The sequence below is a fragment of the Silurus meridionalis genome, chromosome 17 (genome assembly GCF_014805685.1).
Source record: "Silurus meridionalis isolate SWU-2019-XX chromosome 17, ASM1480568v1, whole genome shotgun sequence".
Lineage (NCBI taxonomy): Eukaryota > Metazoa > Chordata > Actinopteri > Siluriformes > Siluridae > Silurus > Silurus meridionalis.
The window spans coordinates 5,890,463-5,906,812 of NC_060900.1; the positions used below are offsets into that span (position 1 = coordinate 5,890,463).

The window sequence follows — 16,350 nt, forward strand, 5'->3', positions numbered from 1 at the left end:
TATATTGTTTGGGAGTGTTGCTATGTTTGCATTTGAAATTTAATATCCTTGAAAAACATACTTATGCGGTCCAAAAACAAGTCCATCCAACAACAGACAGCTCGAGCCAAATAGGCATTCAATATCCGTAGCGCATCGCCAGAATAATAAAGGTTGTTATGCAATGAAAATTATAATAAACCATTATAACACACACAGGTTTTTTTTCTCTCTCCCATGTTTATATGATAAGTTAACTACATTCGGGATTATGAAACCCAGTTATACAATGTGTGTATTTCGCTCTGCACGGCCAAAAACACCCATAACTGCTTGTTCGCATTAGACAGTACATATTTCAGAATATTTTTGTTTTCAGAAGTATTGCTTCAACATGCTTTAGAGTCAGAAGTGATGGATTGTACTTATACAGTGCACAGCTTTAAACTGGTGGTTAAGAGTGAAAGCAGACTGGACTCTAGTTTTCTCTCTTTTTTTACTTATATAATACCAAAGTAAGATTTCTTGATCATGACAGCTGTGTAAATTATGCAGTTTTCTTAGTAGGGATGGGTGATGCCACTTATCTTTATTTTGATTGGGGGGGGGGAAAAAACCCACAGTTCTTTCCAGATAGATCGATCAAGATTTACTGTGCGTGTCCAGACAGCTCTTTCAGTACTCATTAGCATTATGAAAAGGTTAGATTTAATTTTGTTAGCTTATTCTTCATCAGAGGCTAATTCATGCTGCTGTGCTGAAGACTTTTGGCATTAAGAACCATGTGAGGCCTCTGATCAGGCAAAACATTTTAACCCCATGCCAATATTGTGTTGGTCCCCTTTTTTGATGACAAAACAGTTGTGAACCATCGAGCATTTACAGCTTTAACATCTTCAGCAATTTGAGCTACAGGAGCTCGTCTATTGGATACAACACAAACCAGCCTTTGCATCAATGAGCCTTTGACGCCCATGACCCTGTCGCTGGTTCACCACTGTACCTTCCAATGAGCACTTTTGATAGATACTGACCACTGCAGACCAGGAACATCCCACAAGAGCTGCAGTTTTGGAGATGCTCTGACCCAGTCGTCTAGCCGTCACAACTTGCTCAAATCCTTACGTTTGCCTATTAGTTCTGCTTCTATAACGTCAACTGTTCACTTGCTGCCTACTTTATCTCACTCACTAACCATTATGAAGAGATAATCAGTGTCATTAACTTCACTGCTCATAATGTTATAATAACGTTATGCCTGATCGGGGTATATCCCACCCTGGAGGAAAAGCCCAGATCACCCTGCTACATTACAGCATGCACTGTGTTCAAATTACATTTATTTTATTTTTTTCCACACACCTTTACACCTTGAAGTGCTTTGAAGTCTTTACAAATAAATACATTTTCATGATGGTTTATTAGGTCACAAACTGAAAGTACCATCGTTCTCAAAACTCTGTCTGTTAAATTGCATTTAATTCTGTTATTTTAAATATTTATGGAGGAGGTAAGTCTTTAGACATCGTTCAAAGACTGCTAGTGACTCCGGCTGCTAGAACATCAAGTGGTTGTAAATTTTACCAGCTAATGATAGAATAGAGAAAAGTCACTTTTGCCCTGAGAGATAGCAGGACCAAATAGCAAACATAATAAGAAAATGTCTCATAAATGCAACCGATCAAATTCAATTCACTGATAATAAAAAAAAATTTAAAAAAGTGTGCTTTATATCTTTAAAAGCCCATTTTAGCTTTAGATTTCTGTTCTGTGCAGACAGGAATATGACTTGAGGTGAAAAACCTAAACTCTGATGTCTGAGGTTATTTTAATAGCAATGAGTGTGAATGCTAGAATCTATTGAGTAAAAATCCCAGCAGATTTTTATCATTTTTTTATCCAGCTCATCTAACACCAAAAACCATGCCTTGAACCATGAACGCTTGACTTGTTTCTCCATGATTGTAATTAGTTTGCTAAAAAATGGCGGACAGGACGGAAATCAAATGGGAAATAAAAAAGGAAGATAAGCATATTTGTTTAGAACTTGCCAAGTTTACTATTAAATAATAATTGAAAAAACTCGGACAGAAAAAAAAAGACTTCTGAAATGGTATGGTTTTATAGCATTATGGTTACATTACATAAAAAGAATGTGTATCATCTTCTGACTTTATGTACTTTACATTTTTATGTACCACATTTATCAAAATAATCTTGAAAGCTGAATTGTTTTCTTCTAGTATTTGATTCCATTGTGCCGGTGGAGAAGTCTAGGAGTAGTACACAAGTAATGAATAAGGCCAGCAGTTCATGTCTATGTTTCAGCATTGTACAGTCGGTAGTGTAAGGCACATTCTATTTCTTCTTGCCTGCTTTCGGAGCTTTATCCAAACCCTGGATGTATTTGCGAGGGATCTGATATTGCTCTGAAACAAATCAAATCAAGACAGACAATAAGCAATAAGCAGGGAGCAAATAAACGGATCCGTGTGGTTGTACGTTAAGCCGAGCTTTACCTAGTAACAGTTTGCCGATGTGATGCACCTGGTTGCCCTGAATCTGTACAAGCTGCCGGTCTTTGGCTCCAGGGACATCGTGGAGGACGGAACTGGCCTGGACTACATGTTGCAGTGTGTCTGCTACCACAGCTGGCTCTATCCCAAACCCCTCCAAGTTCTTTATTGTTGTCACCTGAACACACATGCAGAATTCAGGGCAGGGAGACACGCTTGCACCATAAATACTACAAAGACTTCAACAGCTTGAAAAGTCTGAGTTCTCTATCACAAACTAGCAAATAACAACATTAAATTAAAAATAATTCTTCATTTAAATAAATCTTTATTTATATTAATTACTCAATAAAGAACTAATAAGTCCATATATGACTGGAAACATCAAGTGTCCCAATACTCCGCACTATGAAGATATGGTTTAAATGGGTTGGAGTAGAAGATTTTGAGTGGTATGCTCCTGCTACTGTCCTCAACCTTGATCCCTGATGAATGGCAGTGGAGGACGAAGTACACAAACCATGTACTTGAGTAAAAGTAGAGATACAGTAGGTAAAATATGACTCCAGTAAAAAGTGCTCCCTTTAAACTTTCACTTAAGGAAAAATACAAAAGTACTTGCCTTCAAATGTACTTAAGTATCCCGAGTACTATGATTTATTACGGTTATAATGTCCTATAATTCGACTTAACGACAATCTCTTAATAGAATGATATTATTGAGCCAAACAGATCGATATCTATTAAAATGATCTTGAACCCAAAACCTTCTTTTCAACCACGTCAAAAACATTGTGCACGGGTGTTGTGTCGTGTTCGAGTCAGGAGTTTCTTCAATCATTTATTCCTCTCAAAATGTTGAATGTTGAACTGACGCTAAACTGGATGTTGATGATACGTAGAAACCACCAAACACCAATTAAATACTTCAGAACATAGCGTGCGCTCGACCCTGATTGGTGGTTTGCTGCCTGTTTGACCAGTTTTTATCCACTCAAATAAAAAGAAATTAAATGTTGAGTAAAAAAGTAAGAAATTTGACTTTGAAATGTATTAAAGATACGGAAATACTTCAGTAAAGTACAGATACACAAAAAAGCTACTTAAGTACAGTAACAAATTGCATTTCATTCATTACTCTCCACCACTGATGACAGTGAACGCTGACTGCACCCCAGGCCTCCTCACCCTATATCAGTACCTGACTTTATTAACACCCTTGTGGCTGAATGAGCACAAATCTCCACATTCACACTCCAAAATCTAGTGGAACATCTTCCCAAAAGAGTGGAGGCCAACATAACAGCAAATGGGAACTATATGTGGGTTTGGATGTCCAAAAAGCACATACCAATCTTATGGTCACGTGTCCACTAACTTTTGTACATTTAGTGTACATCTAAACTGTTAAACAGTCAGACCCATACCTTCTTGTTAGAGCCTCTGGAGGCTACACTGATATCGATGGGGTCCACCTGCCCTTTCCTGACCACAGGAACCTGGCCTGGAAACTGCAGCTGATGGCAGGACTGCATCCTGCTCAGAGTCCTGGAAACACAGCCATATGTCATAAAAAAAAAAAAATAAAAAAAAAGTAATTCCTACATTTTGGATCCACATGCTTGACACAGATGCTCATAAATGCTCATAAAATGTAATTGCATTTTTTTAATTGTCCACATGCCGAATTCACCACGACGCATGACTCGGGATCAATAAACAGACCTGTACGTAAGCATTCGTCTTCAATACGATCTCGCTTCATTTAGATGAGGTTTATTGCTACATGAATATCTGAGTCACTCAAACAATTACAGAAAGAAGAACAGTAAAGGGGGTTTACCGGCTGAAGAGATCGTCCCATTTTAACGTCCCGACCTCCTGATACTCCGATTTTTCCAGTAAGCAGTCGCACAGCACGGGACTAATGTTCACATAACTGCCCAATACAGAGAACAACACAAAGAACAAAAGGCACCAATGTATCATGTGGCCATTTCTGTATATAATGTAAAACATTATGGTTTTTGTATTTACCGGTTATTAAGTAAACTTTTACAAGATGGCAAGTTTGTTGACACCTGACCAGAAGATTTGCATGTGCTATTTTGAACATATGCATTCCACATTTATTCCTTATCCATTATAAAACCCTTCACTCTTCCAGGATGTTCCACTAGATCTTGTAGTGGTTGTGTGAAAATTTTGCACATTTAGAGCCACAAGCATGTTCAATACGTACGGTAAGGAAGCCTGGGGCATTGTCATGCTTAAACAGGTTTGGGTCTCCTAGTTCAAGTGAAGGGAAAATTTAAAGCTACCGCATCCACAGGCATCATACACAATCCTCCAACTTTGTAGCAAGAGTTTGGGAAAGAACCTATACATATGGCTTGGAGAGTCAAGTGTTCCAATACTTTTGCCAATTATAGTGTATATAGTATAAATCGAACGAGAACGCATATATTTGATTATTTTTGCCAGCTAGTTTATTTTAATAACATGCATTAGCAAGCTACATGTTTCCTTCGAGGGAGTTGGGTTGCAAAGCAGAAAAACTGTTTCTGTTTCCGTACAGCTAGAAATAAAGTCTTAATGGTACCGTGGCCATGACAGTTTCTGATGGTCAAGCACTACATACAGCGTAGGAGCCAATATTTTCGTTGCCTACAGACACTTATTGTCACCCAGTAATAGTTTGCTGCTAGTATCGAAAAGCTGATGGTGAATTTAGGTACCATTAGGTATTGTTAAGGAAAAACAAATTGTTTAATTATTCCATAATCCAGATCATTTCCTTCGCAAATGACGGACGTTCATCAGCATGGCAACGCATGCTAGACTTACGTTACATAACGTCATTTTGCATACTGCAAAAATATTGTTTGCATTTAAAGAATGCCCTAAAAACAAGCAATCAAGAAGCAGATTATGTTTTCAAAAGAGAATGGAAGTCTCTTGCATCAAAGTAATACCTTTTGTTGATTTCGTGGACCAGCTCGTTTCTTTTCACATAATCGGTGATGATGCTCCGGACTTCGCTGGCCTGTAGCACTGTACCCTTTCTGAAAAGGGAAAAAAAAAAAAGAAAAAGGTCACACATAAGCACACCAAGGTGAATATCAGCAACTAAGAGTTCCTGTTTGCTATGGTTACAGATTCTACATAATAATCATGATATTAAAGAGCGCTTTTCTATGATTTGTAGCTCATGGGGTGAACTATGAAGTGTGTGTTTTGACAAACTGTCTTCCCTGGAAATCTCTGACTGTTTTAGGAAAGGTTTAATGATACAAGCCGAATCTGGTAAAGACTGGATGAAAATCGCAAGGAGAATCATTAAGGATGACCACAATAATTTATTAGGTGCATATTGGCATCATAGGGTGTGCTGAACTCGTCCTCAGCACAGAGAATACAGAGATGCCTGGTTTTTAAATATTGCACAATAGTTAAGAGAATACAATTTCTTCCATTTTAGGCTCTAATTTGGCCTGATGGTGGCAGCACTTGACCCAAATTTCACCAGAATGGTAAAAATTCATGTGCCAAATTCAACAACCTTTGCTTTGGTTCTATGGGATGTCATAGACACAATAAACAGAAGAAGAAAAAGAAGAACAAAAACAAGAAATTGTTATGACAGGGTAGCTACACACCATTGGTGCTTGGCCCCCTAATAAAAATACTACTACTAAAATAACATCACAGTGTGTCTGGCAGTATCAATCATGGGTGCTGTTAGCAAGATATAAGAGTCCTTACTACCTGGAGAGTTTTACAAATTTGTCATTACAACAGTCTCACATTAGTGAATATATTGAGGGCTGTCATGTGGGTGAAATTTGCACAAGACAAAGCATGCTCGAGAAGAACCTTTGCTTATTGAATCATTCTAATGCTAAAATCATATTATAATTTGCCATTTCACAGAAAATCCTGTTTAAATCTAGGACGGTTTTGCTTTGGGGCATGGACAATTTTAGGATTGTCATCAGAAAGGTTAATAACTATTCCTGCATGCATGAACTAACAAGCCAACTTGATCTAGGTGCTCACTTTTTCTTTGCGTCCTGGAACAGGGGCTCTAGGCGTGCGGTGACCGCGTAAAGCAGGGTGATTTCAGGGGGTTTGTAGACCACCTCACAGCTCACTCTATCCTCAGCACAGTCCTCTGGGGGCTCCCAGTCCTCAGGGATGCAGAAGGAACACAATCTGAAATAAAATCACTGGACTGACTTCACTGGATATTCAGTAGACGGTTCAACTTAATGCAACACACATCCAACAAAATCTGCATTAGAATCTACATGATATACCAACCAACATATTGCATCTGGCACATATTATCCTTATTAATATTAATGCTACACACTGTGATAAAACACTACTGATTTAAAGCAAGTGTTTCCTGTTCAAGTGTACTGACTGTACATACTCAGGGTTCCTCCAGTCGACCTCTACAATGCTGTCCACTCCTTTACTGAGCTCCTTAACCCGAACCAGACTGTGCTCCTTTTGCATAGACTGCAGGAACTTCGAGAGCTAGAAATTATAAAGAAAGAGAGTGAGTGAGTATGAGAAAGAGAGAAAATGAGAGAGAAAGAAAGAAGGTGTGATAGATAGAGAGAAAATGAGAGAAAGAGAGTGTGTGAAAGACAGAGAGTTAAAGTGAGAAAGAGAGAGACATGTTGAGAATGAAAAGAAATACAGAAAAAAATGTGTGTGAGAGAGAGAGAGAGAGAGAGAGAGAATAAAAGAGAAAAGGAGAAGTGTCAAAGACAGAGAAAAGGTTGTATGAAAGACAGATAAAGTGAGAGAGCGAGAGAGAGCGAGAGAGAAATGAGAGAATGTGTGTGTGTGAGAGAGAGAGAGAGAGAGAGAGAGAGAGAGAGAGAGAAAGAAAGAGGGAGAAAAGTGTGAGAGGCAGAAGAGAAGTGAGAGAAAAGTGTGTGAGAGAAAGTTGTGAAAGAGAAAATGAGAGATAAAGAGAAAGTGTAAAGGATAGAGAAAAGGTGAGAGAAAAGGATTGTGTGTGAAAGACATATAGATGACGTAAAAGAATGAGAGGGGAGGGGAGAAAGATTGAGAGTGAAAGAATGATAGTGTAGGAGCGAGAACGTTTGAGAGATGGAGGAAAAGTGAGAGAAAAGGAGTGTTTGTGAGAGAAAGTGTAAAAGAGGGAAAAGTTAGAGAGATAAAGAGAAAAGAAGAGAGATAAAGAATGTGTGAGAAAGAGAGATAGATAAAGTGTGAAAGAGAAAGAGTGAGGGGGGGTGGTGGAGAAAAAGAGATTGAAAAAATTAATGAAAAAAAAAGTTTTCTTTGGTCACATTTACTTTTACGTACCTTCTTATAGCTGGATTTTTTTATGTCCAGATTTTTTCCTTTAGGACTGAAAAACAAGAACAAACAAGATAAAAAAATGTTAATTATGAAAACAGTGATAAAAACATACTTGGCATAAAGTAAACAATAATACAACAACAAATAATGAATAGATGATAATACTATGTCCTTATCTAGAATGACTTACATTTTATCTCATTCATACAACTGAGCAGCTATAGGGTTAAGGGCCTTGCTCAGGGGCCCGGGAGTGGCAGCTTGGTGTGGTTGGTATATATGTACGTTTCTGCACTACGTGTAATTCCTCCAAGTAAATGGTGTGATAATAACCTCTGGCGTCTGTGTAAATCACAGCAAGGTGTACTTAAAACATTCTTATATTTATATATGCATTTAAACATTTCTAAGTTGCAGATTTTGAAGGCCTCTTCAGTCTCGAGCGCTCCTGTTCTGACTCGCCAACTATGTCAAGAATGGTGGGCTTTTAGTCAGTCGGAATGGCCTTGTTTGCGTGTCAAAGAGTGAATGATGCAGACCATTTGGGTTGGGGTGGGAGAGAGAAAATTATTGTTACCAGCATGCGGCCATGTGCTTGCGCAGAAAAGTGCCGGTCAGCAGGGGGAGCTCCGACTTCTTCACTTTACTCTTCAGGGCGTGGAGGAAACACTGGAACAACAGAGAATCCATTTGCTCTGTACAGAAGCGAGAAGAGAAAAAGACGGTCAGTAGTTAAAAAGTAATGTGTGCAGAACGTGAGCAGTAATTTGATGTGTGTTAGGACTGTCCAGGCCAATCTGCTTGATTTGGAGTGGGTCTTAATGAGTTTCTTGAGTTAGTTTTTTTTGTTTAGCACTGGGTATGGATATATGTGAAGCGATGGTTCAAATGTCAAATCTAATTTTTTATTTGATTTGTAATTGCAGAATTATAACAACAAAGAAAAATGTTTTGTCCAAATGAGACATTAACATGAAAGAGGACAAGAAAGGATGGATCATAAACTATACTGACTATAAATTTGGTTAAACATTTCTAAGAAAACATGGCCAGAAGTTGTGAGGCATGCTGTTAAGTAAGAAAGAGATGAATATGAATGATAAACAACAAGCACGCTGTGAGAACTTGCCTTGCAGTGATCGCGTGTCTTCCTGCTCTCCATGTACCTCCTCTGTCTTCTCCTCTTTCCTACCATCTTGGATGCTGAGATCCTGGAAATTCTGACAGGACGATTCCACTGCAGTCATCCCAGACACGTCGTTCTGTCCTTCACTTTCCCGAGCCATTTCTTCCGTTTCCTCTTCTCCACTTTCCCTGGCATCCAGGTCGGCCTCTGCCTGAACCGAAGGATCGGTGACCGAGATGACTGGAGGAGCAGACTTATCTCCAAAAGCCCTGTGGACAAAATGACAGATGTAGATGAAGGTATAGCAAAGACGGCCTTTTAACCGTCGTTTTTACAATGAACAATAAGATTTTGTAAGAAAAGTATTAGGGACTTATCCAAAAATTATATGTAGAGAAATGGTATAAAAAGATCGTCTTTAGAGTCCAGCATGAACAGTACAGTGGAGCTGTCAAAATTAACGCCCTAATAAAGCAAATTAATTTCAACGGCACTCATTTTTTTAACGCACCATTAATGCAGCGCACATTTCTATTCGACAATTTCCAACTCAGATATAAAAAAAATAATACAAATAAACATTTGTTTCACTGGTATGCCAAGTTTCAAAATCAAGCACCAAAATCCACCATGGTGCACACATCCGGCAATTAAAACCGTCCGTGTGGAAACATAGCAAACGTTCCAGTTGGTATCCTGATGATTTACGTCATTTAAAACACCAAAATTACTTTAAAACATTTCCAAAAATATTTTTACGGGCTGCCCTGTCATCTAAAAATATAACAGGTACTTACAAATGTGTAAGTAAATAAGTAAGTGTGTAAGTACATTTGCAAAAAAAGGGAATGCAATGGGAACTTGGCATTTCTATGTTCTTCTTTTCTAATAGACATGAACAAGTTCAGTGAAAAACATCTACGACCTTTCAAACATATCTAGTCTTCATGCTCTATGTTGAGTATGGTTTCACTAACATATAAGTGACATATTACATATTATGTCACTATAACTGGTGAGTAAATAACACCGATTATCTCTTCATCATGGCACCTGATAGTGGGTGGAATATATTATACAGCAAGTGAACATTTTGTCCTCAAAGTTGACGTGTCAAAAGCAGGAAAAATGGGCAAGCGTAAGGATTTGTGTGAGTATAACAAGGTCCAAATTGTGACGGCTAGACGACTGGGTCAGAGCATCTCCAAAACTGCAGCTCTTATGGGATGTTCCTGTATCAGTATCTAACAAAAGTGCTCCAAGGAAGGAACAAGAGTAAACCAGCGACAGGGTCATGGCTCATTGATGCATGTAGGGAATTAAATATATGTATATGTATATGTATACGTTTGGAAGATTCGTACCACAGCTGGTCCATGTACGTGTGTAACACGTTTACTCCTTTCCCCTTCATCCCACTGGTCCTCATCTCTCTGCTTGACATGGCGGCTGTACCCACCGCTACAGGAGCTCTGTACATCCAAGCAAAGAGTCAAATCTCAAATACAATAGTGTGTAGCATATTTCTCATCTACATAAGTGTCACTATTACATTTCAATATCACAGTTATTTTGTTCCACTTAACTGTGTAGCTGCTTTTTCAGCACTCATCTTTTTTGCATTAAAAACAGTGTACAGAAAAAAAACCTAAAGTATTCTGTCTTTTCTAACAAAGAGAAAAGTAGAGAGAAAGAAAATCACCCTTTTCCAAGATTTCGTGAGAAATGTCGATGAACCACACACCAGCAAATCATTGAAAAGAATTTGACTTATTTTTTTACTTCCAATACCTATAATAATAAATGCATGTGCACAACTGGTTTATGTTTTCATTTCTTTTTCTTTGTCTTTACCTGTTTGACACGACGTTAACAGCACAGCTGTTCCCTTTGTTTACATCTGGTAGACCTGTAGAGGAAATCACGACTCCTGGCAGCATCAGATCTGTTTGAAATGGAGTAAAAGCAAGTAAGTATGCACACACACATGTATTCACAAACGCTCATGTTCATTTAATGGAAACACTCACCTGCCCCTCCAGTTAATTTCTGTAGCACTGGAGGCCATGTTGTGAAGGCTGGCAACAGATCAGGATATTGCCAAAGTGTGTACACTGGTAGAAACAAACAAAAAATATGAAAATATGTAAAAAATGAATTGGTACACCTCACTTTTCCATCTGGTTCAAACTCTTACCACAAAGCTGGAGGCACACGATTGTATAGAACGTCTTTGGATGCATTACATTTTTCCTTCACTTGAACTAGGTGACCCAAACCTGTTTCAGTATGTCCCTGTCTACAAGCCAACTCCATGAATGTCTGCTTTATATAGAATCAAATGGAAAATGTTGAGTGACCTGCTATAAAGCTCTGACCTCAACCTTTTGGGATGGAATTGGAAAGCATCCCAGGCCTCCTCACTGTACATCAGTACCTGACTTTACTAACACCCTTGTGGCTGAATCAGCACGAAATCTCCACAAAATCTAGTGGAACCCCTTCCCAAAATAGTGGAGCTTATTATAACAGCAAATGGGGACTAAACGGGAAATGGGAAAAACATACGAATCCTGTTCAGGTGTCCAAAAAACATTCGATCTGAAATACATTTGAAAAAGGCTGCACCTTTTATTATTCTGAACATTGTTACAGAGCTATGTGAAATATTTATGAGCTGAGGTAGTATACCTGTAGGATACAAATGTTTCTCCAGCTGGAAGAACAGGGGGTTCCGGTGGAGCACATACAGAGTGACAGCATCTCCTTTGTGTGCGTAGATTTTTACAACGTTCAGTTCTTCTTTGTTCGGGACAAGCTCCTTGAGGTCATCGGCAGACAGCGAGGGAAAGGCTGCGGAGACGTCTGCTTTCAGCTTCCTCCTGTCAGACAGACGAGTGATGAAATATTAGTGAAATGAAACCAGTGACTAGATTTTCTTGAAGCCAGCAGGCATTACATAATGTAGTTCCAGCAGCTTTTTTTTCCTACTTACTTATTACTATTGATGATCACAACTGCTTTTAAAGGAAATTAAACTCTGGCAGCTCAAGTCACACGTTCAGACTTCACACAATCCATGTCCAGTTAGAAGCAAATTACTTACATCCTGTATATACCCCAAAAAATACTTTTTTATGCTGATGTAAGATGTTTATTCAATGTGAACAGCTCCAGTGTCAGTGCTGTGGACGTGTCAAACAGTGATCAGGACAGATGAGTTTTAGTCTTTTGGTTAGAAATTTTTTTCCATTCATTTTACAAGGAATAAAAAACTAAGCAAAAACTTTGGGGGAATAAAAGTTTGTACAATTGTTTGTAAAGATATTTTATAAAATGATATGTAACTACAAATGACTAAAGTATGATGGTTAAAAGGTTTATATATATGTATATGCATGCCTCAATGGCTCCATATCTCGTTTTTTATTTATTTTTAAGCTGAAGTTTTAAAATATTAAATAAATATTAAATAAGGCACATTGGGATTTTGTGCATGTTCTTAACACCAAAGAACACTAAAAAATGAAATGAAATTCTGATAAAATGTTTTATTTTGTTAGCAGCCAAATATGGTTTTAATATTCAACCAAAAAAATGTACATACACATTCTGCAATCAAACTCAACTGAATCAGAAAATAAATACACCATGACAGACAATCTATTGGAAACTGCCAAACACGAGCCGAATCCCAAATCACCTCCATTGAAACTACATGGGTTCGTGCCACACAGCGTTTAAATGCATTCCCATCCCTAGGTAGGGCACCTACACAGTGTACAGTGAGGCAAATACGATTCAACCAATCAGTAGCATTTTGCTAACCAGCTCACGCTTTACTAGTTAGTTACAAACCTGTCGGATCCTTTGATAACAGTATTGGATTTCACACGAAACGCTTTGGTAAACATCCTTCTGTATATTTTACTTGTAACAGCCAGTCAAATAAATACTATAATCTACTGCCTGAGGTGTACTTGTGATATCTTGGGCCAAACATGCTACATTTCATTAGCCGACCACTGCAAAAGCGTGTGGATGCAACGAAAAATATGTCCGTGGGGAAACATTGTCCAGTATTAAACTGACCTCTCAACACGCGCATAAATAAAATCCTACGGCTCGATCTGTTATACGCATGTATTATTGCGTCTCACTGCATATTTGAAACAAACTAAACCCCCAATTTTGGTTAATAATAAACTAATAAAATAATACAACGTGTTATTTTCATATGCACAGTGGAGGGTTGATAAATGTGGAACGATTATTTTGAACAGACTGTCAGTCACGTGATGTTTCATGACCTGTTCTCAATGTTTAGAGCATGCAAAACTGTCAGCCAAAGCCCCTAAATATTACAATATTGTTTTGTCATTATTATTATTATAAGAAATGTAAATAAAATTATTATTATTATTATTATTATTATTATTATTATTATTATTATTAAAACCATAATGTCAATTTAAATTTTGCAGCCAGAAACAGAAATCTGGGGGAAAAGTTGCTGCAGTTTCACCAAAACTGGATTATTACAGATTGCAAGAAAAACAACATACTTCCCAATCTTTAACTGTCCATGTAAACCTGTGCTCCTTGTAGCCTCAGGTTTCTGTTCTTCACTGAAGAAGGACAGTCTTCTGCCCGTCCACTCCACACTGTAGTTTTATTGTTTTGTGGGATATGAGATGCATTTTTGCTCACAACGATTGTGAAGAAGGATTAATGAACTTACTGTAAGATAGCTGTTGTGTCAACCTGACGCAGTCTGTCCGTTCTCCCCTGACCTTTTATGTTCTTTGCACCCATGGAAAGGTTTATACACACAGCTAAAACATTCGCAATAAAGAAATCTCTGGCTCTGTGTTGACGTGTTGTAACATGTTATGACATATATCTTTAGATTCTCAGTTGATTGTGATTTCTTTTGTGATTTAAGTAAATTTATGAAGTTTTTAATTCGACTGCAACTTAAACTTTTTGTTACACTCCTGTTTTAAAACCTGATGGACATTAATTGGAATAGTACCCTAGTTGAAAGCACGATCTGGTTCATTTTAGAGGCATCAACCTCAATGGGGAAACATGTATTATATAAAACAGAGATGTTTCAGTGAGCAAGATCTTACAGGCTTCCTGCAGGCTAAGTCTGAAAACCTAAACAAACATGGTTACGCTTCCAAAATTCCTAAATTCTGACATCAGTACTTCATAGTTTTGTCGCAATTATAGGATTTGGCACACCCCCTTATCCAGAGCGACTTACAACTGAGTAGTTAAAGGTTGCTTGCTTAAGGGTCTTGCTCAAGGACCAGCAGTGGCAGATTGGTGGTACTGGGATTTGAACTCATTACCTTCCAATCCAAAGTCCAATGCCTCAACCACTGAGCTACCACCTCCCAGGATAGACATGCATTCAACACTTGCACCAGAATATTTCAAGTGTTCTGAACCACACTGGAGAATACTCTGTTAAGAAATATTTATTGTAAAAAAAAAAAAATTAAATAAAATAAAAGTATATAGATAGCAGCAATCACTAAAATATTATAATATTCTAATATTCGGGGGAGAGGTAGATCAATGGTTAAGGCACTGGGTTACTGATCAGAAGGTCCAGGGTTCAAGCCCAGGTATCGCTAAACTCCCACCTTTGGGCCCTTGAGCAAGGCGCTTAACCCTCTACGGTGCCGTATCCTGGCCGACTTTGCACTCTGACCCCCAACTTCTGAGCAAGCTTGGATAGACGAAGAACAAATTTCACTGTATTGTAATGTATATGTGACAAATAAAGGCTATTCCAAAATATTACCCTCCGAAAGATCATTTTCCTTTAATTAATAAATTATCATCTTTTATAGATCATCCAAAGTATTATTATTGGTCAAAAATAGGAAGTATATCAATTGCTAATAAAGGCAGGAATTGGGGAGGAACCATGTTGACCTCATTCCTTATGAGCATTTTCATTTGAGGAGAATTTGATATGACACTTAATGTCAGGGTTGCCAGTCTGAAATGATTTTACTATAGTAATCTGAGGAGGCCAAAATGTTTTAATGGCAAATAATAAAAATTCAATCATATATTTCAAAATAGAATAAATCTAATGCAATGTCAGTATAAGTGCAGACACTTTGTACCTATTTATAAGATAAATTACAATATACTCAACTAGGGAAATGTAGGTTATAGGATGGATAAAGTCCATGAAACAAAAATGCGTGTGTACTACAGAGACAGTTTTCCATGCAATGGCTGAGAAGAAGAACAGATTAAAGAAAAGCATCTTCCACTGGCCACATTTTGTCCTTTTGTGTGGTTTGTAAGATGTATTTATAGTTGTATGACGGATGCCTATGGTTTTGACTTGCTGTGTTACTCTAAAGCGCTACTACTTAGTAGTCTTTGGCGTGAGTAAAGTGTGAGCTGCTGCTGTCAGTTCCAGAAAAAATGTCGCAGGAATAGGAGTGTGCATTTCTTTTCTTTTTTTCCCCTCTTTAGATCAGCAGCATGTTGTTTGTTCATTTATGTTTTGACATGATTCAAAATTTGTCTCTAGGCCATTTGGCTAAAAGTCATTCAAATCTGCACAGACTTCATGCAGAACGTTTTTCAGACTGAAAGTTGCTCAGCCTCACATCAAGTTTTGATGTGGGTTTAAAAACAGCAATCAGGGATTGGCGTAATAGCAACCTACGGATTAGCACTGCTCCATACTTACCAATGCCTTCCTGCTCATCAGACCGTGCTTTCTGACTCTAAACAAGGGGTGGAATGAAAAATTCTTGGCATGATAATGCTTTAATCCAATAGCGGTCATTAAAATGAACTTTAGCCCTGTATTTTTACCAGTGGTGGACAGTAATAAATGAAATGCAATTCGTTACTGTACTCAAGTAGCCTTTTCACGTATTTGAACTTTTGCAATGGAAATACTTCAGTCAAGATTTTTACTTTAACTTCACTACATTCACAAATATTGTACTTTTCACTCAACTACATTTTGCGAAGTTAATCGTTAGATTTTATTTATGAGGATAAAATCTCAACTGGTCAACTACGCAGCAATCCACCAATCAGGGTCGAGCGCGCGCTCGGTTTTGAACTTGTTTTCATTGTCGCTTGGTGGTTTCTACGCATCACCAACATACAGTTCAGCGTCAGTTCAACAGCAAGCAGAACATTTTGAGAGGAATAAATGATAAGAAACCTCTGACTATAACTTCACAACACCCGTGGCCTAATTTGCAATTATTTTTGAAGTAGGTGAAAAGAAGGCTTTGGGCTCATGATAATTTGAATATCAATCAGTGTTTGATTAATATCATTCTATCAATAGATTGTTGTGCTAAAAGTAAAAAGTCTTTTTTTTTT

The 16,350-nt window shown here is 37.9% G+C and overlaps 1 protein-coding gene and 1 long non-coding RNA gene across 2 annotated transcripts; one reads left to right on the plus strand and one right to left on the minus strand.

Annotated features, from left to right (window-relative positions):
* Nucleotides 1-2,082: 2,082 nt before the first annotated feature.
* On the minus strand, nucleotides 2,083-13,032 carry eif2d (eukaryotic translation initiation factor 2D). Its single transcript, XM_046872300.1, has 15 exons — nucleotides 12,826-13,032; nucleotides 11,659-11,849; nucleotides 10,998-11,081; nucleotides 10,822-10,912; nucleotides 10,332-10,439; nucleotides 8,971-9,236; nucleotides 8,419-8,536; nucleotides 7,845-7,890; nucleotides 6,934-7,040; nucleotides 6,555-6,710; nucleotides 5,471-5,560; nucleotides 4,339-4,434; nucleotides 3,923-4,043; nucleotides 2,499-2,673; nucleotides 2,083-2,408 (listed from the first exon to the last, which is right to left on the minus strand). The coding sequence occupies exons 1-15, from the start codon at nucleotides 12,879-12,881 to the stop codon at nucleotides 2,338-2,340; spliced, it is 1,776 nt and encodes a 591-aa protein (XP_046728256.1). The 5' UTR covers nucleotides 12,882-13,032; the 3' UTR covers nucleotides 2,083-2,337.
* LOC124400450 lies at nucleotides 9,128-11,884 on the plus strand. The gene is made up of 3 exons (XR_006928386.1): nucleotides 9,128-9,266; nucleotides 10,844-10,936; nucleotides 11,748-11,884. It is a non-coding gene; the product is annotated as an uncharacterized LOC124400450 (long non-coding RNA).
* Nucleotides 13,033-16,350: the final 3,318 nt, after the last annotated feature.

What these genes read in the sequence shown, in the direction of transcription:
- eif2d (XM_046872300.1), bottom strand. Translation starts at nt 12,881, where the DNA reads ATGTTTACCAAAGCGTTTCGTGTGAAATCCAATACTGTTATCAAAGGA. An exon ending in ACGTACATGGACCAGCTGTG is followed by an intron (nt 9,237 to 10,331) that starts GTACGAATCTTC and finishes TTTTGTCCACAG; the next exon opens with GGCTTTTGGAGATAAGTCTG. An exon ending in CATCGGCAAACTGTTACTAG is followed by an intron (nt 2,409 to 2,498) that starts GTAAAGCTCGGC and finishes GATTTGTTTCAG; the next exon opens with AGCAATATCAGATCCCTCGC.